The 25985-nt window shown below is 34.5% G+C and overlaps 2 protein-coding genes and 1 pseudogene across 2 annotated transcripts; all 3 read left to right on the top strand.

Moving 5' to 3' along the window:
• The first annotated feature begins 326 nt into the window (after nucleotides 1-326).
• LOC116013009 (gibberellin 3-beta-dioxygenase 1-like) lies at nucleotides 327-1809 on the top strand. The gene is made up of 2 exons (XM_031252673.1): nucleotides 327-760; nucleotides 1042-1809. The coding sequence occupies exons 1-2, from the start codon at nucleotides 327-329 to the stop codon at nucleotides 1700-1702; spliced, it is 1095 nt and encodes a 364-aa protein (XP_031108533.1). The 3' UTR covers nucleotides 1703-1809.
• Nucleotides 1810-10958: 9149 nt separating this feature from the next.
• Nucleotides 10959-12476, top strand: LOC116011856 (annotated as a pseudogene).
• A 6775-nt stretch (nucleotides 12477-19251) lies between these two features.
• On the top strand, nucleotides 19252-20536 carry LOC116013008 (gibberellin 3-beta-dioxygenase 1-like). The gene is made up of 2 exons (XM_031252672.1): nucleotides 19252-19735; nucleotides 19882-20536. Exons 1-2 carry the CDS (start codon nucleotides 19287-19289, stop codon nucleotides 20534-20536), a joined length of 1104 nt encoding a protein of 367 aa, XP_031108532.1. The 5' UTR covers nucleotides 19252-19286.
• The last annotated feature ends 5449 nt before the right edge of the window (nucleotides 20537-25985 follow it).

Genomic DNA, 25985 nt, shown 5'->3' with positions numbered 1-25985 from the left:
GAAAGAATGAAAGAAATATCGTTGGTGGGACAATATATAATTTAAGAAATATTTTTATTTGAAAAACAAAATTTAAGAGCATAACTTAGAAAAGTGTGCGTATTTGAAAAACGAATTGAATTTTAAAGACTTAACTTAAGAGTAAAAATGTAGCCGAAAGAAGTATCTTTATTTGAAAAACATGAATAATTTAAGGACATAATTGAAAGAGTTGAATGAGAAAAATGTGATGAGTGGTCCTCTTTCCTTAACCCCTCAGCCAACTTTTCTATATATTATCATATCGCCTTTCGATCTCTTCGATTATCACTGCTTTGAACGTAACCATGAGCCCAACAGAGCTGGATCATCTGGTCCCCATGGATTTCAAAAACGTGGTCCAAGTTCCCGATACCCACACCTGGCTCATCAACAACTCTTGTTCAAGCGAGGAATCTGTTCCCTTGATCGATCTTGAGGACCCGCAAGCCGTGGAGAAGATAAAAATGGCTTGTGAAAATTGGGGTGTTTTTCAGGTGACCAACCACGGCATTCCAATGGAGCTTCTTGCCCAAATTGAGCATCAGGCTCGCCGCTTCTTTGATTTGACGAGGGAGGAGAAGCTCCTCACTCTGCGCTCGCCGGACAGCCCCAACGGCTACGGCATCATCCCCATTTCACGCACTTTTAACACTCTCATGTGGATGGAAGGTTTCACCCTGTCGGGATCGCCGTTGGAGCTTGCACGCCGGGTTTGGCCCAAAGATTACTCCCCTTTCTGGTATGTATGTTCAAATACTCATAAGTCTTTATAAAGTCATCAGGCGTGCATAGCACTAGTGATCGATTTATTGATAGGCGCCGGCGGTAAGTAATATGTGAATAATAATTGATTGTTTAGATGATAAATATATCTGTTTCAATTTAAAATCTATATCCATCGTTGAGTTACATGTTTTACTACTCAACAAGATGAATATAATATAAAAAGTAATCATTTTTTATATATATATTTGTTGAAACCATGATATTTACATTGCTGCTTTAATTTGTTTGTTTCAGCACTGTGATTGAGGATTACCAAGAACAAATGATGGGTGTGGCTGTAAAAATAACTTCTTTAATATTTAAATCATTGGGCCTATCTCGTGAAGATGTGGAATGGTTTGACCCCAAAAGCACGGAAGCATTTTTTCATTTGAACTCGTACCCGAGATGCCCAGACCCAACCCGCGCATTGGGCATGGTCCCACACACAGACTCATCTCTTATAACTTTGCTATACCAAAGCAGCACCAATAGAGGCCTCCAAGTGTATGGGCCCAATCTCAAATGGGTCGACGTCGAGCCCATTTCCAATGCAATCGTCGTCAACGTCAGTGACTTGTTGCAGATATACTCTAATGACCAGTTCAAAAGCGTGGTACATCGGGCCATTGTGAGCGAGGCCAATCACCGCATCTCTGTTGTCTATTTCTTTGGCCCGAAAATAGATGTCAACATTTTATCGCCACCTAAATTGATCAAGGACGGCGATTCTCCCATGTATCGTCCCGTATCATGGAAGGAGTACCGTGAGATTAAGGGTGTGCACTTTGACAAGGCCTTGGAGGTGCTTCGTTTCAATTCAGTCGTCGTTGAAAATGCCAATGCCGTAACCCGTGGTAATGAGGCACCACTTGATGGAGTTGATGGTGGCAAAGTGGAAGCTTTAGAAGCGTAGAAATCAGAGTATGTATTGAGAAACAAAATTCATGATTAGTGTCATTATGATGAATTAGAACGGATTTGTTATGATCAACATATTAATATTAATGGTTTTTATCGGTGTTTGATGTTGTGCACAATGTATTAAGTATTTATTTTATATTATTTAAAAATTTTCAAAAGTAAACCTTGTGAGACAAAAACATCATCTGGGGGATTGGGGCAAGCTCATCTTGTGTGAGCAAGTTCAATTTTACATTTGAGACACTTGTATCAATTACCAGTTATAGATCGGATTCATATAACAACAATAATAATTATAATTATTATTCTAATACTCGGAATAATAATATATCTTTGTTGTCAAATTACTGTATTTCAATATGCTTATAATTAACTTAACTACATGTATTAATGTATATCATTTCATAAAAAAATAGTCAATGTTATTTGTAGGCTGCAATCCTTTGAATATAGTGTGATACCTAGCCACTTTTAGTCAATTTCAAGCATAAAGGTCTATTTTCCGGCCAAAGAAATAGACAACGGAGATGCGGTGTTGGGCCTCGCTCACAATGGCCCGATGTACCATGCTTTTGAACTGGTCATTAGAGTATATCTGCAATAAGTCGCTGACGTTGATGACGATTACATTGGAAATGGGCTCGACGTCGACCCATTTGAGATTGGGCCCATACACTTGGAGGCCTCTATTGGTGATGCTTTTTCCACAAAATTACAATTGTTTTCCTCTCTAATTCACTCATCCCAACTAAAGGCCCTGTAAGAATGTAATTGAAAGATTGATAAAAATCTCGTGGGATAGACAATATATAATTTAAGCAATATCTTTATTTCAAAAATAAAAGTTAAGACCGTAACTTAAAAAAGGAGTAAATTTTACTTTTAGTCCTCGATTATTATGTCATTGCCACATTTAGTCATATTCTTTTAATTTTGTCATATTATATCTTTGATTTTGACAACTTTCACTTTTAGTCTCTGACTATTGTGGCATTACCAGTCCTATTATTTTAATTTTGTCATATTACATCCATGACTTTGAGCAACTTCCACTTTTAGTCCTCGACTATTATGGCATTGCCACATTTAGTCCTATTCTTTTAATTTTGCCATATTACATCCATGATTTTTCATTTGATTGCCACCATTAATCTTCCGTTAAAAATACCATTATTTTACTGTTAAAAATATGAGTTACAATATTGAAACACAGTGATATTCATAAATCGACATATAACAAAGGAAAAAATCCTTATACATATCGTAACTCATATTTCTATGAGTTACGGTATTACATCCTTTGATATTTAAGATATTTCTAATGTTTTTGAAATATGAGTTCGATATGTGCAAGGATTTTTTTTCTTTGTTATTTGTCAATTTTAACGGTAAATAATGGAATTTTTTGTGAAAGGCATGGATGTAATATGGAACAATTAAAAGAATAGGACTAAATATGGCAATATCATAATAGTCAATGACTAAAAGTGAAAGTTGCTGAAAGTCATGGGTGTAATATGGCAAAATTAAAAGAATATGACTAAATGTGGCAATGCCACAATAGTCGAGGACTAAAAGTGAAAGTTGTTCAAAGTCAGAGATGTAATATGACAAAATTAAAAGAATATGACTAAATGTGGAAAAGGCACAATAGTCGGGGACTAAAAGTGAAATTTGTTCCTTAAAAAAGTATCATTGTTTGAAAAATGAAATTGAAGAACGTAACTGAAAATAGTTTTTTGCCAAGACCTTGTGGTCTAGTGGCACCCCGTTGCACTCTCATATGGAAGGGAGTGGGTTCGAGCCTCACTGGAGGCGTCTGTTGACTCTTTGTGCTTCAGTAGATTGAAAAACTAGCTATGCACAAATACTACATTGTAATAGAGTCAGTAGTAATAGTTTCTTAGAGAGTAATGTTATTACTCAATATTCACCCCTAGAAATTTTTTTCTTTAATAGTTTCCTTCATAATATGGTATTGCTTAATTGGTTGCGTTACTTTTCCATTAAAAGTTGGCGGGGAATTCAATATTCACCCCTAGAAATTTTTTTCTCATAGTTTCCTTCATAATATGGTATTGTTTAATTTGCGTTACTTTTCCATCAAAAGTTGGTGGGGAATTAATTCATGACACTCAACGATTAGGAACGGTAATTAATTCATGACACTCAACGATTAGGAACGGTAAGAAGCATGCATGTATCTATGTTTGAAAAATAAAATTTAAAAACGTAATTCAATGATTAAGAACGGTAAAAAGCATTTTCCTTTCTTAAAGAGTAAGTTTAAAAAGTATCTTTATTTGAAAAATAAAATTTAAGAACGTAACTAAAATAAATATTTAAGAATGTAACGGAAAGGAATATATTTATTTGAAAAATAAAATTTAGGAACACAACAAAAAGAAATATCTTTATTTGAAAAACAAAATTTAAGAACGTAACGGAAAGAAATATCTTTATTTGAAAAATAAAATTTAAGAACGTAACGGAAAGAAATATCTTTATTTGAAAGTAAAATTTAAGAATGTAACGGAAAGAAATATCTTTATTTGAAAAATAAAATTTAAGAATGTAACTAAAACAAATATCTTTATTTGTAAAACAAAATTTAAGAAAGTAACGGAAAGAAATATCTTTGTTTAAAAAATAAAATTTAAGAATGCAACGAAAAGAAATATCTTTATTTGAAAAACAAAATTTAAGAACTTAACGGAAAGAAATATCTTTATTTGAAAAATAAAATTTAAGAATGTAACGGAAAGAAATATATTTATTTGAAAATAAAATTTAAGAACGTACGGAAAGAAATATCTTTATTTAAAAAATAAAATTTAAGAACGCAATGAAAAGAAATATCTTTATTTGAAAAATAAAATTTATGAACGTAACTAAAACAAATATCTTTATTTGTAAAGCAAAATTTAAAACACAAATATCTTTATTTGTAAAACAAAATTTAAGAACGTAACGGAAAGAAATATCTTTATTTGAAAAATAAAATTTAAGAACATAACGAAAAGAAATATTTTTATTTAAAAAAAAATTAAGAACGTAACGGAGAGAATATCTTTATGGGTGTTGTTATTTGTACCACCCTTTAGTGAAAAGTTGATGTAAATAATCTTGAAATTGTAAAAGGATAGAAAATTTCAACAATTACATAGGTGGTGTAATATTTACACCAATCTGGTCAAATGTAATTTACAAGATTCTATTAATAATTTTTTAATTGGAAATTTAAAAATTAAAACATTAAAATAAAATCCCCTTGCCTTTCCCGGAGAGAAGGCAGCCCCTAATGAATGTGGTGCAAATAATAAGTTTTTCTATATACACCATCCATAAAACTAACACACCTATTAAATGGTAGTGCAAATAGCATTTAGGGTGGTGCAAATAGAATTTCTCATCTTTGTTTGAAAAACAAATTTTAAGAACGTAACGGAAAGAAATATCTTTATATGAAAAACATAATTTGAGAACGTAACAGAAAGAAATATCTTTATTTGGAAAACAAAATTTAAGAACGAAAAGAAATATTTTTATTTAGAAAATAAAATTTTGCAAAAATTGGATTTTTAAAAATACATACATAGATATACTTATGCACTAAATTAATCATACAAAATTTAAGTTCATCTTGTGCTCAGATGGCATGTAGTGGCTCTCCCCATGTTTGAGGTCATGATCGAGCTTCAGTGGAGTCAAATTGACTCTTACTACTTCAATATGTTAATACAATGAACAAAATCCTAGGGCATTTTTGCAAATAGAAAACTGTTTTATGTTTTCTAGTTGCAATTTTTCACCCAAACTATTATTATGTAAAATCTAATAACTATTATGTTAATAAGCTACTAATTATATGAATATTTGTATAATTAAAATTAAACATGGTATAAAAGTATAATTACACAATATTATTATGATTGCCTAATAATTATTATGTAATTAAGAATTTAATTACAAAGATATTAGTATAATTGACTAATAATTGTTATGTTAATTAATTTAATAGTTACACGGATATTAATATAATTACAATTAAACATAAGTCGTTGGATTTTTTTATAATAATTGCAATTAATTCATTGAAATATGAAGAAGGAAGAAAAAACTACATGCGATATGGTGAAAATAAATATACTTAAGGTATAAAAGTATAATTGCACATATATTAGTGTAATTGACTAATAATAATTGCCTAATAATTATTATGGTAATTAAGTCAAATATTGGTCATTGAATTTATTTTTATAATAATTATAATTAAATTATTTCTCATTTTTCCCATATTTATATTAGTAATAATATAATTACATAACTCATATTATATATCGACATTTTTAAGATAATTGTAGACAAACAAGTTATATACTATTCAAGTAATTGAGTGATACTTTTGCACTAATCTTATAATCAAATAAATGTACACGTTTGATAATGTAAAATCAACTAAGTATATAATAGGTATGGAAGTGGTATGAACAATCAAGAAAAGATCCATCAATGTAGCTCCCAATTCATCATCTCTTATTCATGAATTTAGAACAATTTAGAGAGAAAAGAGAATAGAGTTTCTTGAGTCTTTTTTTAGAGAGAGAGAGGAGGCCAAAAGTCCTTTACATGAGAGGCCAAGGTCCATTATATAGGATGGGCTAATCCCTGTATTCGTATACAGTCTATGTATTAAATACTTAGGGCCGTACCCGGGGTATATTCCCTATCAACTAGCCCCCCCAGTCCGAGCCTTGACATCGAGTCAACAAGGAAGGGGTCGGGCTGGAACACTGGCCTTACCGTTCGCAACTCACGCTAGTTGCCTCGTTAAAAACCTTGTGCTAAGAAAAAACCCAGTGGGAAAAAATCCTAGCCAAGGAAAAAGAGCACAACTTTGAGCGCCAATGAGGAAGAGTTCGGGCTGAAAGCTGACCATATAGTCTGTGACTTATGCCGGTTGCCTCGCTAAAAAACCTTGGACTAAGAAAAAACCCAACAGGGAAAAAGTCCTAGTCAAGGAAAAAGAGTACAACCTTAAGCACAGTCTTTTGGACTACAGGGGTCATCCGAACTCTACCGATCGAGGGATCGAATTTACCGATCTATGGATCGGGTTTCACCAATCAGGGGATTGGATTTGCCTGGGGCGGACTGTCGACCTAGCGGGCCGAATTGCCTACCTCGTAGGGCTTAATGTCGGGAATTGGTCCCGGGCAAACTGTGCCGGTGATGGCGATATGATGCCGATCTAATCGGGGGCTTACAACGCCGATGGTGTAATGCCGACCTAACCAGACTAAATTGCCTACTATGTAGGGCTTATTCCGAGATACTGTCTCGGGCTCTTCGTGTCGATGCCAACCTAATCGGGCTGGTGGTGGTAGTGCCGACCTAACCGGACTTAGCACACATGTACAATTTAATTACAAAGAAAAGCAAACGAGGGTAATTCTTCCTCGTTGGTGCAAAGAATGCAGTTCCTTACGACTTTTCAATCGTAGCGTTTTTTCCGACCGCCGTCGTAATAGATCGGTTCGAGGACCGAACGGGCACCTTACTCCCGTAGTTTTTTTTTGACTTTTTGGTCGTAATATATCAGTTCGAGGACCGAGCGGGCACCTTACTCCCGTAGTTTTTTCCGACTTTTCGATCGTAATAGATCGGTTCGAGGACCGAGCGGGCACCTTACTCCCGTAGTTTTTTCCGACTTTTCGATCGTAGCGTTTTTTCCGACCGCCGTCGTAATAGATCGGTTCGAGGACCGAGCGGGCACCTTACTCCCGTAGTGGGCACCTTGCTCCCACAAAGATCAGTCCGAGGACCATAAACGAGAACCTTGCTCCCGTAGTGGGCACCTTGCTCCCAGAAAGATCGGTCCGAGGACCATAAACGGGCACCTTGCTCCCGTAGTGGGCACCTTGCTCCCACAAAAGATCGGTCCGAGGACCATAAACGGGCACCTTGCTCCCGTAGTGGGCACCTTGCTCCCACAAAGATCGGTCCAAGGACCATAAACGAACACCTTGCTCCCACAAAAGATCGGTCCGAGGACCATAAACGGGCACCTTACTCCCGTAGTGGGCACCTTGCTCCTACAAAAGATCGGTTCGAGGACCATAAACGGACACCTTGCTCCCGTTGCGTTTTTTTCGACCGCCGTCGTAATTAATTATGCCGAGATCTGACCTCGGGATTACAATGCCGGTGGCGGACAAGCCGACCTGACCGGACTTAGAGTGCCGGTGGTGGAAATACCAACCTAACCGGACTTATTTCATTTAATCTTTGCCATTACAATTTTCTAAAGTACAAACTATAGCTATACAATTTTTACAATTTTAATGTTACACTAAAATGTAACAAATTCTAAAAAATTGTCACATGGCATTTTCCAATGTTTTGGAATCTGCGTACTAGCCACTCAATTCTATCACTCAACTTTTGCTTTTGTTTTTGCCTTTTCCAAAGCTAAGTCAATATAATTCTCATGCAGCATGTCATATTGTCACCCACCATCCACCACTTTGCTTTGTTTTTTGCGACTCCATCGCCCACATCAACCATTAACAGGGAAGATGCACACCGCCCACACCCACCATTAACAGGGAGGCTTGGCATCATCCCTTTTGACTCATTTTGGAGCTTGTTCTTGTTGGGACGTTGATGACAAATAGGTCGCAGACGACGAAGCTACTCGGCGGCGGCTTCAGACGGAGGGGCAACCGGCACGGCGGAGCGGCGAGTATCAGAGGATCACACCGCTGCTCCGATCGCTTCTGTCTCTTTCGCTGTTAAAGAAGCGCATGCAATGGAATGACGCCATTTTTCTTTCTGTTCTTCCACGCACTGCAGCTCTCTCTTTCTATCAACAACAAAACAGTCACAGCTGCAACTTCCATTGCCAAAGGGAACCCGCCGGAAAAACCAGCCCGGCCAGTGGGGGCTAGTTGATAGGGAATATACTCCGGGTACGGCCCTAAGTATTTAATACATAAACTGTATACAAATACGAGGATTAGCCCATCCTATATAATGGACCTTAGCCTCTCATGTAAAGGACTTTTGGCCTCCTCTCTCTCTAAAAAAAGACTCAAGAAACTCTACTCTCTTTTCTCTCTAAATTGTTCTAGATTCATGAATAAGAGATGATGAATTGGGAGCTACATTGATGGATCTTTTCTTGATTGTTCATACCACTTCCATACCCATTATATACTTGGTTGATTTTACATTATCACGTTCAATATTAGAATTTTTTATAATTTAATCTTTATTTTTATTATCTAAATGTATAATACAAAAATTTATCCGTGCATCACACGAGTAATTGGACAATTATTATTTGCTCTAATATAAGCAAGGAAAACATCATAAAATATAATCGATCCAACTAATTTTATCAATTGTGATATATAATATTCGATGTTATAATATTTATAATTATATATTGATCTAAAAATTCTTAAAATGTTATAACAAATTCATTTCGCTCGTGCGAAAATACTAATTGAAAATAAAAATAAAAATTAGGAGCGTAACTGAAAAAATATTTTTATTTGAAAAATGAAATTGGATACGAAGAGACTGGTCAATGGTCATGGTTGGAGACGAAGGGACTGGAGACAAAAAATTGGAAACATCTGTGCCTATGTTCACTGTACCCTCACATGTGGCTCTTCTTGGCCTTGAACCTTAATTAACATCTGCAAAAGATTGAAACTTTGAAACCCAAAACAATTACAGTAATAACTAATTAATTAACTACAAAGGATGGTCAAAGAACTTGTAGTCTAGTGGCACCTAGTGTACACTCTCACATGAATGGGAGTGAGTTTGAGCCTTAGACAGATAATACATTGTAACAGAGTCAGTAGTATAGGGTATGCGTTTGCTTCTTCATATTTTTTTTAAATAATAATTAATTTATTTAAATTTATTAAAATAAAAATGTAAATAAATATTTTTTAAATCGATAAATGCTACGTTAGCATATTATCAGGTCAACATGTCATTTTAGGTTGAATTGCATGCATTTGTATTGTTCAATGACCTAATTGCAATTTTTTTTAATTCAGCGGTCCAATTGCAATTTACTGTGTAGTTGGATGTCTTATTTAACCATTATCATTATTATCATCATTATTATTATTATTATTATTATTATTATTATTATTATTACAAAAGGGCATTTTAGTCTTTATGTCATTTTTCCCTTTACATCCCCAATAATTCAATTCCTTCCTACCAAACAATATAATTCAATTTTTCTACTTTATTCTCACCGTATTACAATTCTTTTCTGCCCTAATTCACTCATCCCAACCAAACGTCATGTAAGAATGTAACTGAAAGATTGATAAAAATCTCGCGAGATAAAAAATATACTCCGTATAATTTAAGCAATATCTTTATTTGAAAAATAAAAGTTAAGAGCATACCTTTAAAAAGTATCCTTGTTTGAAAAATGAAATGAAGAACATAATTGAAAAACGATAAGAACGTAACTTTAAAAAGTATCCTTATTTGAAAAAGGGAAAAGGGACAAATAGGTCTGAAACTTTACCTAAAAAGTTAATTAGGTACCTAAACATTTTAAAGGTTCAATTAAACCCTTTAACATTTTATTTTCGTGCAATGAAGCCCAAAAACAAGTTAGTGACCTGCAATAATTAAGAACGGTAAAAAACATTTTCCTTTCTTAAAGAGTAAGTTTAAAAAGTATCTTTATTTGAAAAACAAAATTTAAGAACGTAACTAAAATAAATATTTTATTTGAAAAATAAAATTTAGGAACATAACGAAAAGAAATATATTTATTTGAAAAACAAAATTTAAGAACGTAACTAAAACAAATATCTTTATTTGGAAAACAAAATTTGAGAACGTAATTTAAGAACGTAATGGAAAGGAATATCTTGATTTGGAAAATAAAATTTAAGAACGTAACGGAAAGAAATATCTTTATTTAGAAAATAAATTTAAGAACGTAACGGAAAGAAATATCTTTATTTAGAAAATAAAATTTAAGAACATAAGGGAATGAATTATCCTTATTTGAAAAATAAAATTTAAGAGCTTAATAGAAAAGAAATATTTTTATTTGAAAAAATAAAATTTAAGAACGTAACGGAAAGATGTAGTGTGTGGAACAATATATATAAATTGAGATGTTTCTTGATTTGAGAAAAAAACCTGCAACAATATAATAGCCCTCTCTCCTTAACTTTTCTCTTTTCTATTATCATCTATCTATCGTCTTTCTCTTCAACGTAACCATGAGCACAGAGCTGGAGCATCTCATCCCCATAGATTTCAAAAACGTCGTCCAAGTTCCCGATACCCACACCTGGCTCATCAACAACTCTTCTTCAACCGACGAATCTGTTCCCGTGATCGATCTTGAGGACCCGCAAGCCGTCGAGAAGATAAAAATGGCTTGTGAAAATTGGGGGGTTTTTTAGGTCATCAACCACGGCATTCCAATGGAGCTTCTTGCCCAAATTGAGCATCAGGCTCGTCGCTTCTTTGATTTGACGAGGGAGGAGAAGCTCCTCACTCTGCGCTCGCCGGACAGCCCCGTCGGCTACGACATCATCCCCTTTTCACCCATTTTTAACACTCTCATGTGGATGGAAGGTTTAACCGTGTCCGGATCGTCGTTGGAGCTTGCACGCCGGGTTTGGCCAGAAGATTACTCCCCTTTCTGGTATTTTTGTTTTTTTTTTTAAATACTCATAATTCTTTATCAGGTAAGTTAAGTGTTACATATTTCAATTGAAACAAAAGTCATCATGCCTCATCCTATGTGTAGTACTAATAATTTATTAATAGGCTGCAAGTAACATGTGAATCTATTTCAATTAGAAATCTATATTGATCCGTTGAATTACATGTTTTACTACTCAGTAGATAAATATAAAACGTAATATTTTTTTTAAAATTGTTGAAACGATGATATTTACATTGCTGCTTTAATTTGTTTGTTTCAGCACTGTGACTGAGGATTACCAAGAACAAATGAGGGGCCTGGCTGAAAAGATAATTTTTTTAATATTTAAATCATTGGGCATATCTCGTGAAGATGTGGAATGGTTTGAGCCCAAAAGCATGGAAGCATTCCTACATTTCAACTCGTACCCGAATTGCCCAGACCCAACCCGCGCATTGGGCATGGCCCCACACAGAGACACATCTCTTATAACTTTGCTATACCAAAGCAGCACCAATAGAGGCCTCCAAGTGTATGGGCCCAATCTCAAATGGGTCGACGTCGAGCCCATTTCCAATGCATTCGTCGTCAACGTCGCTGAGATGTTGCAGATGTACTCTAATGACCAATTCAAAAGCGTGGTACATCGGGCCATTGTGAGCGAGGCCCAACACCGCATTTCTGTTGTCTATTTCTATGGCCCGAATATAGATATCAAAATTTCATCGTCACTTAAACTAATCAAGGACGGTGATTTTTCCATATATCGCGCCGTATCATTGAAGGAGTACCGTAAGATTAAGGATGTGCACTTTGACAAGGCCTTGGAGGTGCTTCGTTTCAATTCATTCGTGGTTGAAAATGCCAATGCCCTAACCAGTGGTAATGAGGCACCACTTGATCGAGTTGATGGTGGCAAAGTGGAAGCTTTAGAAGCGTAGAAATTAACAGTATGTACTGAGAAACAAAATGTATAATTAGTGTCATTATGATGAATTAGAGCGTATATGTTATGATCAGCATATTAATATTAATGGTTTTTATCAGTGTTTAATGTTTTGCACAATGTATTAAATATTTATTTTATATTATATTTAAAAATTTTCTAAAGTAAACCTTGTGAGACAAAAAGATCATCTGGGACAAGCTCATCTTGTACAACAAGTTTCAATTTCACATTTGGGACACTTGCATCCATTACCGGATATAGATCGGATTCATATAACAACAACAATAATTTTAATTATTATTCCAATACTCGGAATAATAATATTTCTTTGTTGTCAAATTATACTGTATTTCAATATGCTTATAATTAACTTAACTGCATGTATATCATTTCATAAAAAAAGAGTCAATGTCATTTGTAGACTGCAGTCCTATGAGTATAGTGTGACACCTAGTCACTTTTAGTCGATTTCAAGCATAAAGAACTACTTTGTTCTTAATTTTTCACGGTCCAAATGGCTAAAACTAACTAAAGGATCACAACTAGTTAACTTTTGATAGGACTAAATATGATGGTGCCAATATATTTGAAGAACCCAACTGACATTAATAACTCTATTATATATATGTTTCTCAATACAATATACTACATCATAGCACAATACTTAGTTTGGTTCTCATTACATATTGCTCGAGTGATGATTAGATAGACATTGTTTCATGTTACTTATCCTATGCATGTTTGTGAATTTTACAATCATTATACCCTAAACCATGGTACAACTTATAGGATGGACCACTAACATAAGGTTAATTAATTTGTAGTATATTGAAAGTTAATTAATCTTTGGTGTATTGAACGCTTTTTTTTATACTATAAAAACAGTTAAGTTTCTGTATATTAAAATTGAACATTCAGTATGCTAAAAACGAATATTTATTCGCGGTCCATTGACCACAATATAATTTGATTGAATTTTGAGCAAATTTAGTTGAGCCAACACTTAGGTATCAATACGTGCCAACTCCGCCATATGAGTTGACTTTAATCATTATTGTGTGGACTGTGATCTACACAGCTGTGTAAACCACGGTCCAATTTAAAAATAAATTTTATTAATAAGTAACCATTGTAGCAATTAATGTGCATAATTATAGCAGTACTCGCAATCCTATAAAATAAAGTATATATATATTTTCATATTGTACAACATACTATAATATAAATATAATGTAGCAATAAAGTTTTCTTTTTTCACATACATACTTCAAGTGGGATTCGAAAGCCCACATTTAGGGATGGCAATTCAACCCGCTCCCGATGGGGAAAACCGATCCCTGCCCCGACAATAATTAGAGCAGATCAAGGTTTGCATGCAGAGAGATTATGAAGTCTGAAAGCTTCTTTCAAAGGGATAAAAACGATATATGCTAAAGATAAGTAGCCTATTAGTTCAAAGTTATAGAACTCTGCTAAAACACTAATTTTTACTCTTAACATTGGTAAAAAATAATTTTCTGTGTTGTAAGTAATTTTTAGGAAATTCGACATTTTTTTCTACTAAAATATATAAAAGAAATTAATATAGATATAATTTTTTCTATTTGATTTTTAAGGGATTTGTTAACGAATTCACCAGAATGGGATTTCGACTATGCCCTAAGTTATCCACCAGAATCCACGAAGAATTTGTTAAGACATAATAATATATTTGTGTCTCAAATCAATGGAGAAGGAGTCTTCCACTACACATTTGAAGTGTTCAATGGCCTAATTGCACTTTTTTTTTTTTTTTAGTTTAGTAACCTAATTGCACTTTCAGGTTACGTCCAGTGGCCAATTTGAACCTTATTCCAAAAACTTATTAACCAAACACTTATATTGATTTTTAAACCAAGTCAAACAACGAATAGTGGTCAAATAAGTCAAAATTTGCTGATTGACTAATTATTTACCAAACAGGGCTATAAGCTAATAGTGACCAAATAAGCCAAATTTGGCTCATAAGCTAACTATGTTACCAAACAAGGCATATACCTTTATAGGTCATTTTGCATGTAATCAGCTAATAGGTAATTTACCAAACATCTTTCTACAATCAGCTAATGCTATTAGCTAGTGAAACCTTCTAACACAATCCGCTATTTGCCAAATAGCCCCTATAAAGAGGTAAATCAACGTAAGTTGTCCATAGCTGACCGGCTCTAAAGAAGAAAGACAATAGACAATTTTTATGAATAATCAAACTTGAAACTTTGTAATTACTAAACAAGATGTCACATCACCTTAACTGGAGTTACCTCAATCAAGATGTATCATCACCTTAGCTGGGCTATCCCAATAAAAAAAAACTTTCTTAAAGAATACTGTTATTCACCTCTAAAAACTCTCCCCTCAAAATTTCAATTCCCTCATAGCATGACATTATTGTTTGATTATTACTTTACTTTTTCATTAAAAGTTGATGGGATAAGCCCATTCATGGAATCCAATGATTATAAGTCATGTCATAGATAGAATTTAGGAGGAGAAAAATTAGGAAGAGTAAGGTCTTGTATACATTAATGGTTTTTGGATAAGATTTTGAGGCAAAATGATTGAGGTGGATGTGGGAGAGGAATTAGAGAGAAATTGTGATGTCATCATTGCAAATATGGGGTTTTTGTCCGCGTTTTGGGGTCCGCATGTTTGGGAGGCTTGCTGCATTTTTCTCGCGTGAAGCTTAGAGATGCGCCACGGTTTTTTCGCAAATTATATTGTGGACTATGGTTCACAATGCATGGTGGACCATGATCATAGCTGATACTGCAGTTGTATTGAATCGCAAATTATATTGTGGACCATGATCATAGTTGATACTGCAGTTGTGTTGAAAAGATACTACAGTTATGTTGAAAGGAAACTGTAGTTGCACAAAACAGAGACCGTTCACCCGTTCAACACAACTGCAGTATCCTTTCAACACAACTATAGTATCTTTTACAACACAACTGCAGTTCCAGATGGATGACACGGCCTCTGTTCCGCGCAACTGTAGTTCCCTTTCAACACAACTGCAGTATCCTTTAAACACAACTGCAGTATCAATTCAACACAATTGCAGTATCAACCATGACCCATGGTCCACGGTCTAACGACTGGTATTGAACGGATACTACAGTTGTGTTGAAAAGATACTACAATTGTGTTGAAAAGAAACTGCAGTTGCACGGAACAGAGGTCGTTCATCCGTTCAACACAACTGCAGTATCCGTTCAACACAACTGCAGTATCTTTTCAACACAATTGCAGTATCCGTTCAACACAACTGCAGTTCCAGATGGATGACACGGCCTCTGTTCCGCGCAATTGCAGTTTCCATTCAACACAACTGCAGTATCCTTTCAACGCAACTGCAGTATCAGTCCAACACAACTGCAGTATCAACTATGACCCATGGTCCACAATGCATTGTGGACCATGGTCCACGGTATAATGACTGCGGTTTTTTGTTTTTTAAACTGTTTTGTTTTGATCTTTTTTTTTTTAATTTTATCTTTCATCCCATTTTCTCTTTCTTAATCACACTTGTAAAAACTTCTCAAAAATCTCACACTATTGAGGATAGCCAATAAGCATTTTCTTTCTTTAAATAATAAGTTTGAAAAAGCATCTTTATTTGAAAGTAATAATAATAATAATAATAATAATAATAATAATAATAATAATAATAATAATAATAAAGAACGTAACCGAAAGAAGTGCCTTTATTTGAAAAATAAAATTTAAGAACGTAACGAAAGGAAATATTATTATCTGGAAAACAAAACTTAAGAATATAGCAAAAAGAAGTATCTTTATTTGAAAAACATAATTTAAAAACGTAACTAAACGAATGAGAAAGATCTCATGGGATGGACAAATATAATTTGAGAAATATCTTTATTTGAAAAAATAAAATTTAAAAATGTAACTGAAAAAAAAAAGTATCTTTATTTGAAAAATGAAATTTGAGAACGTAACTAAAAGAATGAGAAATATCTATTGATCTGAGAGGGATGAACAATATATAAATTGAGGAATATCTTTATTTGAAAAATAAAATTTAATAACATAACTGAAAGAACAAAGAAGTATCTTTATTTGGAAAAAGAAATTTAAGAATGTAATTAAAAGAATGATAAAGATCTAGTGGGAGGGAAAATATAATTTGAGAAATATCTTTATTTAAAAAATAAAATCTAAGAACAAAAAAAGTATCTATATTTGAAAAAAAAAATGAAATTTAAGAAAGTAAATGAAAAAATGAGAAAAAGTATCCTTATTTGAAAAATGAAAGTTAAAAACATAATTGAAAGTAATATCTTTATTCAAAAATAAATAAATTTAAGGACGTAAAAAGAATGAGAAATATCTCGTGGGAGGGATAATATATAATTGAGTTAATTCCAATAATGGTTCTCCGACTATATTGATTTTTCAAAATTAGTCACCGACTTTTAATTTGGACAATATAAGTCCCTTGACTTTCAAATTCTTTCCAATGTTGGTCCTTTCGTCAAATTTTGGTTAAGTTGAGGTCAAATGAAGGGGTAAAATTGTCCGTTCACTTGTATAGTGTATTATTAGTTTATTACTCGTATTTCTCCTATCCTATACGCTATATATATGAATATAATCTTAGTCCAAGAAACTTCAAGTGAAATTATATGGCTTCGATTGAGACTTCGGCTGAGATTATATTCATATATACAACATATAGGACAAGAGAAATACGAGTAATAATACGTTAAACATGTGAACAGACAATTTAGCCATTCATTTGACCTCAACTTAACCAATACTTGACGAAAGGACTAACATTGGAAACAATTTGAAAGTCAAGGGACCTAAATTGTCCAAATTAAAAGTCGATGACTAATTTTGGAAAATCAACATAGTCGGAGGACCATTGCTGGAATTAACTCTATATAATTTTAGAAATATCTTTATTTAAAATAAAATGCCAACTCACCGTCCACGTAAGCAAGTAGCCTAAAAAATGCATGGTAACCTACTATCAGGTGAAATTGCATACATTTGGATTGTTCAGTGGCCTAATTGCACTTTTTTTTTTGGTTCAATGGCCTAATTACACTTTCAGGTTACGTTTAATGGCTCAATTTTGGCCTTATTCCATTTTTTAATCCAATGGCCCAATTGTTGTTTACTGTGTAATTGAATGACTTATTTGACCATTATTCTTTATTATTATTGTAAAAGGACATTTTAGTCTTTATGCCTCTTCTTGCTTTCACATTCTCAAGAATTCAATTCCCCCCTAACAAAAATTATAATTCGAGTTTTTTTTTTTTACTTTATTCCACTTTATTTATTTTCCACAAAATTACAATTCTTTTCCTCTCTAATTCACTCATCCCAACCAAACGCCCTGTAAAAATGTAATTGAAAGACTGATAAAAATCCCGTGGGATAGACAATATATAATTTAAGCAATATCTTTATTTGAAAAATAAAAGTTAAGATTGTAACTTAAAAAAGGAGTAAATTTCACTTTTAGTACTCGATTATTATGGCATTGCCACATTTAGTCATATTCTTTTAATTTTGTCATATTATATCTTTGATGTTGACAACTTTCACTTTTAGTCTCTGACTATTATGGCATTACCACATTTAGTCCTATTATTTTAATTTTGTCATATTACATCCATGACTTTGAGCAACTTCCACTTTTAGTTCTCGACTATTATGGCATTGCCACATTTAGTCCTATTCTTTTAATTTTTCCATATTACATCCATGATTTTTCATTGTATTGCCACCATTAATCTTCCGTTAAAAATACCATTATTTTACTGTTAAAAATATGAGTTGCAATATTGAAACACAGTGATATTCATAAATCGACATATAACAAAGGAAAAAATCCTTATACATATCGTAACTCATAATTCTATGAGTTACGGTATTACATCCTTTGATATTTACGATATTTCTTATGTGTTTGAAATATGAGTTACTATATGTGCAAGGATTTTTTTTTCTTTGTTATTTGTCAATTCTAAAGGTAAATAATGGAATTTTTTGTGAAAGGTATGGATGTAATATTAAACAATTAAAACAATATGACTAAATGTGGCAATAATAACATAATAGTCAATGACTAAAAGTGGAAGTTGATGAAAGTCATGGGTGTAATATGGCAAAATTAAAATAATAAGACTAAATGTGACAATGTCACAATAGTCGAGAACTAAAAGTGAAAGTTGTTCAAAGTCAGGGATGCAATATGACAAAACTAAAAGAATATGACTAAATGTGGAAAATGCACAATATCTTTATTTGTAAAACAAAATTTAAGAACGTAACGGAAATAAATATGTTTATTTGAAAAATAAAATAATTTAAGAACGTAATGAAAAGGAATATCTTGATTTGGAAAATAAAATTTAAGAACGTAATGGAAAGAAATATATTTATTTAGAAAATAAAATTTAAGAATGTAACGGAAAGAAATATCTTTATTTAGAAAATAAAATTTAAGAACGTAAAGGAGTGAATTATCCTTATTTGAAAAATAAAATTTAAGAACGTCACTAAAACAAATATCTTTACTTGTAAAACAAAATTTAAGAACGTAACGGAAATAAATATGTTTATTTGAAAAATAAAATAATTTAAGAACCTAATGGAAAGGAATATCTTGATTTGGAAAATAAAATTTAAGAACGACGGAAAGAAATATCTTTATTTAGAAAATAAAATTTAAGAATGTAACGGAAAGATGTAGTGTGTGGAACAGTATATATAAATTGAGATGTTTCTTCATTTGAGAAAAAAAACCTGCAACAATATAATAGCCCTCTTTCCTTAACTTTTCTCTTTTCTATTATCATATCGCCTTTCTCTTCGATCACTGCTTTGAACGTAACCATGAGCCCAACAGAGCTGGATCATCTGGTCCCCATGGATTTCAAAAATGTCGTCCAAGTTCCCGATACCCACACCTGGAGGCTCGACTCCCTCTACATCAACAACTCTTGTTCAAGCGAGGAATCTGTTCCCTTGATCGATCTTGAGGACCCGCAAGCCGTGGAGAAGATAAAAATGGCTTGTGAAAATTGGGGTATTTTTCAGGTCACCAACCACAGGGTTCCAATGGAGCTTCTTGCCCAAATGGAGCATCAGGTTCGCCGCTTCTTTGATTTGACGAGGGAGGAGAAGCTCCTCACTCTGCGCTCGCCGGACAGCCCCAACGGCTACGGCATCATCCAGGTTTCACCCTGTTTTAACACTCTCATGTGGATGGAAGGTTTCACCCTGTCCGGATCGCCGTTGGAGTTTGCACGCCGGGTTTGGCCTCAAGATTACACCCCTTTCTGGTATTTTTTTTTTTAAAACTACTCATGATTATTTACAGTGTTACATATCGCAATTATGTCTTCTACACTTTTGAAAAAAAAAAAAATTATCATGTCTCGTGTTAACCATAATTAATTGTTTATATGGTAAATGTGTTCTGTTTCAGCACTGTGACTGAGGATTACCAAGAACAAATGAGGGGCCTGGCTAAAAAGATAACTTCTTTAATATTTAAATCATTGGGCATATCTCGTGAAGATGTGGAATGGTTTGAGCCCAAGAGCATGGAAACATCCCTACAGTTGAACTCGTACCCGAATTGCCCAGACCCAGCCCGTGCATTGGGCATGATCCCACACACAGACTCATCTCTTATAACATTACTATACCAAAGCAAAACCAATAGAGCCCTCCAAGTGTATCGGCCCAATCTCAAATGGGTCGACGTGGAGCCCATTTCCAATGCAATCGTCGTTCATGTCGGTGACATGTTGCACATGTACTCTAATGGACAGTGCAAAAACGTATTACATCGGGCCATTGTGAGTGAGGCCCATCACCGCATCTCCGTTATCTATTTCTTTGGTCCGAAAAGTGATGTCAAGATTTCATCGCCACTTAAATTCATCAAGAGCGGTGATTTCTCCATGTATCGCCCCATAACATGGAAAGAGTACCGTAAGCTTAAGCTTAAGCACACAGACAAGGCCTTGGAGATGGTTCGTTTCAATTCAGTCGTCGTTGAAAATGCCAATGCCCTAACCAGTGGTGATGAGGCACACCACTTGATGGAGTTGATAGTGGCAAAGTGGAAGCTTTAGAAGCGTAGAAATTAGAGTATGTATTAAGAAATAAAATACACAATTACTGTCATTATGATGAATTAGAGCGGATTTGTTATGATCAGCATATCAATATTAATGGTTTTTATTTTGATGTTACGCACAATGTATTAAATATTTATTTTATATTATTTAAAAATTTTTAAAAGTAGACCTTGTCAGAAAAAGATCATCTAGGGCGGGCAAGCAATCTTGTGTGAGCAAGTTTCAATTTGACATTTGGGACACTTTATCAATTACGGGATATAGATCGGATTCATATAACAACAATAATAATTATAATAATATATCTTTATTGTCAAATTATTGTATTTCAATATGATTGTAATTAACTTAACTGCATGTATTTGATTCTTTGTGCTTCAGTATGTTGAGAATGTAGCCATAAACAGATACTACATTGTAATAGAGTTAGTAGTACTCAAAAAAAAAAAAAACACTTAACTGCATGTATATCATTTTATAAGAAAAAAAAAGAGTTAATGTAATCTGTAGACTATAGCCCTCCGAGTATAGTGTGACACCTAGTCACTTTTAATCATTTTCAAGCATTAAGGACTACTTTGTTCCTAATTTACACGGTTGAAAAGGCTAAAACTAACTTAAAGATCACAACTAGTTAACTTTTGAAATAAGATTAGGATTAAACATGATGGTGTTACCAGGGACCTTGTGGTCTAGTGGCACTAAGTTGCTCTCTTATATGAGAGATTGTATGTTTGAGCCTCAGTGGAGGAGGTGATATGAACAGATACTGCATTGATGATTAGAGTGACATCGTTTTATGTTACTTGTCAATGACATGCTTGTGAATTTTGCAATCATTACACCCTAAACCATGGTCCAACTTATAAAATGGATGACTAACATAAGGTTAATTAATTTTTAGTATTGAAAGTTAATCATATTGAAAGTTAAAATGGACGACTAACATAAGATTCAGACTTTGATAGAGTTGTTAAAAGTCTATTGGTATTCAAAAAGTTATTAACTTTCATAAACTCTGTCAGAATAAGATTTTTATAGACTTTTTCTTCATTAATATAAATAGATGAAATCCAACCCTCCAACCCTAAACTTTTAAAGATTCTCTACAAATTTTTTTATCACAAAATTTTCATCACAATTTTACGGTATATTACTATGAAAAATTATATACTCATGTTTAGAATAAATTTTTTTGCTGCGAACAGCAGCAAGAATTTCTTGCTGCTGATCGCAGCAAAAACAAAATTGCTGCGTCGCAGCAAAAATCTGCTGCGAACAGCAGTTCGCAGCAGAGCTCTTCTGCTGCAACCAGCAGCAATTCAAGTTGCTGCTGGTTGCAGCAAAAGTAATCAATTAAAATTTTGTAAATTTTTTTATTTAATTAATATAATTTTTATGTTTATTAATTATATATATATATATATATATATATATATATAAGTTGACTTTTTTTAGAGATTTAATTTTTATTTTTTTTATTTTTTACAATGCTTAAATTTATTTATGATTTATAAAATATAATTTTGTAAAAAAAAATTATAAATAATATATTAATAGAAGTTATGAAATATTTGTAAGGGTGTATTCAGCAATTTAGTGTTTTAATGACTTTTGTTAACTTTATAATATGAAAAGGTTTTTAAAAGTTTATAAATGTTTGTCCTATAGATATTTATAGAGTTGATGAATATTCAAAAGATTATAGAAAAATCAACCAAAATTCTACAAAAGTCAATAAAAAAAACTTTTTCTCTCTCTAAGAAATCTGAGTGCTCAGCAGCTCAACAATGGCAGTGCCGCCGGAGGCGGCCACAACCCTCCCTCTCCCCAAATCTTTTGCAGACATACTCTCATCGCCTTCCTCTAGCTCTATTTCACTCAAGCCTCCTGAACGATTCAAAGGTATGCTGGCGATCTCTTTCTCGGAGCAAGAAGTTCGAAGTTGAACTTCTTGCTCAAAGTTACAAATTTGCTTTGATTGGAAAATTGCCCCATGGTCGCTGTTTCGAAAATCCTTTGATGCTATCGGTTTTGGGGGAGTCTGCTCCATCGGACTCATAGATCAGAAACACTTTCTCCTCAACTTTGACCGGGAAGACGACTTCCAAAGATGTTGGCTCCGTAAATCTTGGACAATCAATGGATTTCAAATGAAAGTCTTCAAATGGTCGCCAGACTTCAGACCAGATATCAATCCCCAGTTGTCCCAGTCTGGATTGCGTTGGAAGGTCTCTCAGCTCACCTGCAAGATAAAAGGGCAATTTTCGCTATTGCAAATTTGATAGGTAAGCCTCTTAAAGTAGACTCTTCAACTCTTTCCCATAATCGCCCATCGGTAGCAAGAATTTGTGTGGAATTGGATGTTTCAAAACAATTGCCAGATGTAGTTTGGATTAACAATGGTGAGTATGGTGGTTTCTCTCAACCTATAACTTATGAGTTCATACCAGATTATTGTACTGATTGCCAAAAATTTGGCCATTTGAGAGATGTTTGCAACCGCCATCAGAAACAACCTCATATCCCTCTTTCCAAAACCCAGACATCAGAACAAACTACAGCACCCTTACCCACTACCGTGGCACCTCCTAAAAAAAGATGGAGAAAGGTAGATCCCCAACGGAATCTTGCGGTTCCTTCCCCTGATTGAAGATGACCCTGACCCCAAACCTTCCTCACTCGACCATGAGGATATTCCAGAATCTGCAGACTGTGGACGCAGAACCACCCTTAACAAATTCTCTTAGCACAGCTCAAGATATCCTTGATCTCTCATCAAGACCCACTCTCGGCAGGACCCTCATAGATGATCAAAGTATCCCTAATATAAACAAAGAATCCTCTCTTGGTCATCTATCAGAAGGAGAGCAGATCCAAGTCAGCAAACATTTCTCTAAAGATTTGCTTGACTCCTGGAAGAATGACAGTAAACTCATCTCAAGGAAACTTTTAAACCTCCTTAATGAAGATACCCCAGATGACAGTTTCATTCTGGTCACAGGAAAAAAACGACGACCAAGGAAGGACTACTCGACTAGTATCCCCTCCGTTACTACCAGATTGGCGGATGGGACTCTCTCAAAGGTTTCCTTTCCTCATCGTTGGAAATGAAGCTAATGATATGGAATATCATGGGTCTATTGTCTTCACGTCGTAGACTCCGAAGAATTGTGCAACGTGAAAAACTTTCCCTTTTAGCAATTATGGAACCTTTTCTCTCGTGTGATCAAGCTGATAATTATTCAAGAAATCTTGGTTTTCATTCCTTTTTCTGTTCAAACCGCAGTAAATTATGGCTCTTCTGGCAGGACTCTTTTCATCTTGATGTTATCTTGGACTCCGACCAATTTATTCATTGCCGACTTTGTTACTTACCGTGGAGTTTCACTTTTGAATTTGTAGCTGTGTATGCTAAACACAGTAGAGGTGAGAGACAAGTACTATGGACCCAGTTGAACACCATCCTCTCTACATCAATCCCAGTTCTCATTGGAGGAGATTTCAATGTTATTGCATCAATAGAAGAATACAAAGGCAATGCAATACCAGAATTAGGATCAATAGCAGACTTCTCTTCTTTTATCTCATCACACTCTCTGCTTGATCTTCCCACTCTTGGAGGACAGTTCACTTGGACGGGAAACCGATCTTCGGGTCAAGTATGGAAAAAGCTTGATCGTTTTCTCCTTAATCCAGAATTCCGGGACTTCTTTTCGGGAGTTACAGGCATCCTTCTTAATAGAACATCGTCAGATCATTCACCTGTAATCTTCTCTGGCATCAACACACAACTGTCAACCCCCAAACAATTTAGATTCCAGAAAATGTGGATTTCTCACAAGGATTTTTATGACTTTGTTAGAAATAATTGGCAGGAACCGATTGAAAGTTTTGGAATGAGGGCCTTTTCTGTCAAACTTAAAAGACTGAAAGTGAATCTTCGAGAATGGAATTGGTCGGTGTTTGGGAACATTTTTGATAGAGTCAAAGGCAGCTGAAGACGCTGTCTCAGAAGCTCAATCTAGATTCGAAGAGGAGCAAAATGAAGCGAGACGAGAAAATCTTAATCGTGAACAAGCTCTCCTTCTTCAAGCATTGAGACAAGAAGAAATTTTCTGGAAACAAAAAGCTCGGATTAAATGGTTACGAGAAGGAGATGCCAATACATCTTTCTTTCATACTACGGTTAAAGACCGAATCCGAAGACAACGAATCTGTGGAGTGCGAGACTCTTCTGGTCATATTATTACGGAACAAGAAGAAATCCAAAAAGAAGCTGTGAATTATTTCACGAACCTATACCAAGAAGAAGATTGCTCAGACATCAACGAACTTCTAGAATATGTCCCAACCCTTCTTTCTGCAGATGACAACCAATATATCCACTCCAGGATCTCTCTTGAAGAAGTGAAATCTGCTATATGGAATTTAGACCCAGATAGCACTGCTGGACCGGGTAGTTTCTCGGGCTCTTTCTTTCGCTGTTGTTGGGACATCATTAAAACTGATCTCCATCTAGCAGTTCTTGAATTCTTTGCAGGTGTACCAATCCCACAGGCTATAGCCAGTGCCCAACTAGTGCTCATTCCAAAAAAATCAAATCCAGAAAGCTTTGCGGACTTCCGGCCGATCTCCCTTTGCTCATTTGTTAGCAAGGTTTTCACACGTATCTTAGCAACCAGATTGCGAAACATCCTGCCAAAATTAATTTCTCAAGAACAATCAGGTTTTGTTAAGGGAAGATCAATCCAAGATAATGTTCTTATGGCCATGGAACTTATCCAATCAATTGACAAGAGATGCCGAGGAAGTAATGTAGCTATCAAGCTGGATATGATGAAAGCTTTTGATCGTATAGCATGGCCTTTTCTGCGTGCTATACTTCTTAAATTTGGTTTCTCATCGTCCTTTGTAGCTCTGGTGATGAACATTCTAACCACTACTCGTTTTTCTGTCCTTCAATGGGGTGAGTAGTGGTTTTTTTAGACCATCAAGAGGTGTGAAACAAGGCGACCCTCTCTCGCCTATTCTATTCATTTTGGCTTCAGAAGGTTTATCCAGAGCATTAGTAAGAAAGGTTGGGGTTGGAGTGATTCAGCCGTAGGTGGGTGTTTCCCCCGCATGCCCGATCATTTCTCATCTTGCTTTTGCCGACGATATACTCATTTTTGCAAATGGAAGCAGAAAATCTATGCACAATCTGAAAGATACCCTCCAAGGATATGAGCGAGCTTCTGGTCAAAAGATTAACTACTCCAAGAGCTTCTTTGTTACCTCAAAACATGCCTCATTAACTAGAGTCGGAACAATCTCTTGCGAGTTGGGAATGCAACAATCCTCCATTCCATTCAAATACCTTGGAATTAAATTATTCAGAGGAAGAAACAGAATCATTTTTTATCAGTATATACTTGAAGGGATTGACAAACGTTTGTTGGGC

The sequence above is a fragment of the Ipomoea triloba genome, chromosome 3 (assembly GCF_003576645.1).
Source record: "Ipomoea triloba cultivar NCNSP0323 chromosome 3, ASM357664v1".
Classification (NCBI taxonomy): domain Eukaryota; kingdom Viridiplantae; phylum Streptophyta; class Magnoliopsida; order Solanales; family Convolvulaceae; genus Ipomoea; species Ipomoea triloba.
This window is presented reverse-complemented; position numbering and strand designations above follow the sequence as displayed.

Bases quoted from the DNA above. Each gene is read 5' to 3' on its own strand.
- LOC116013009 (XM_031252673.1), top strand. From the start codon at position 327: ATGAGCCCAACAGAGCTGGATCATCTGGTCCCCATGGATTTCAAAAAC. The intron at 761-1,041 runs GTATGTATGTTC...TGTTTGTTTCAG, and splicing joins AAAGATTACTCCCCTTTCTG to CACTGTGATTGAGGATTACC.
- LOC116013008 (XM_031252672.1), top strand. From the start codon at position 19,287: ATGAGCCCAACAGAGCTGGATCATCTGGTCCCCATGGATTTCAAAAAT. The intron at 19,736-19,881 runs GTATTTTTTTTT...GTTCTGTTTCAG, and splicing joins CAAGATTACACCCCTTTCTG to CACTGTGACTGAGGATTACC.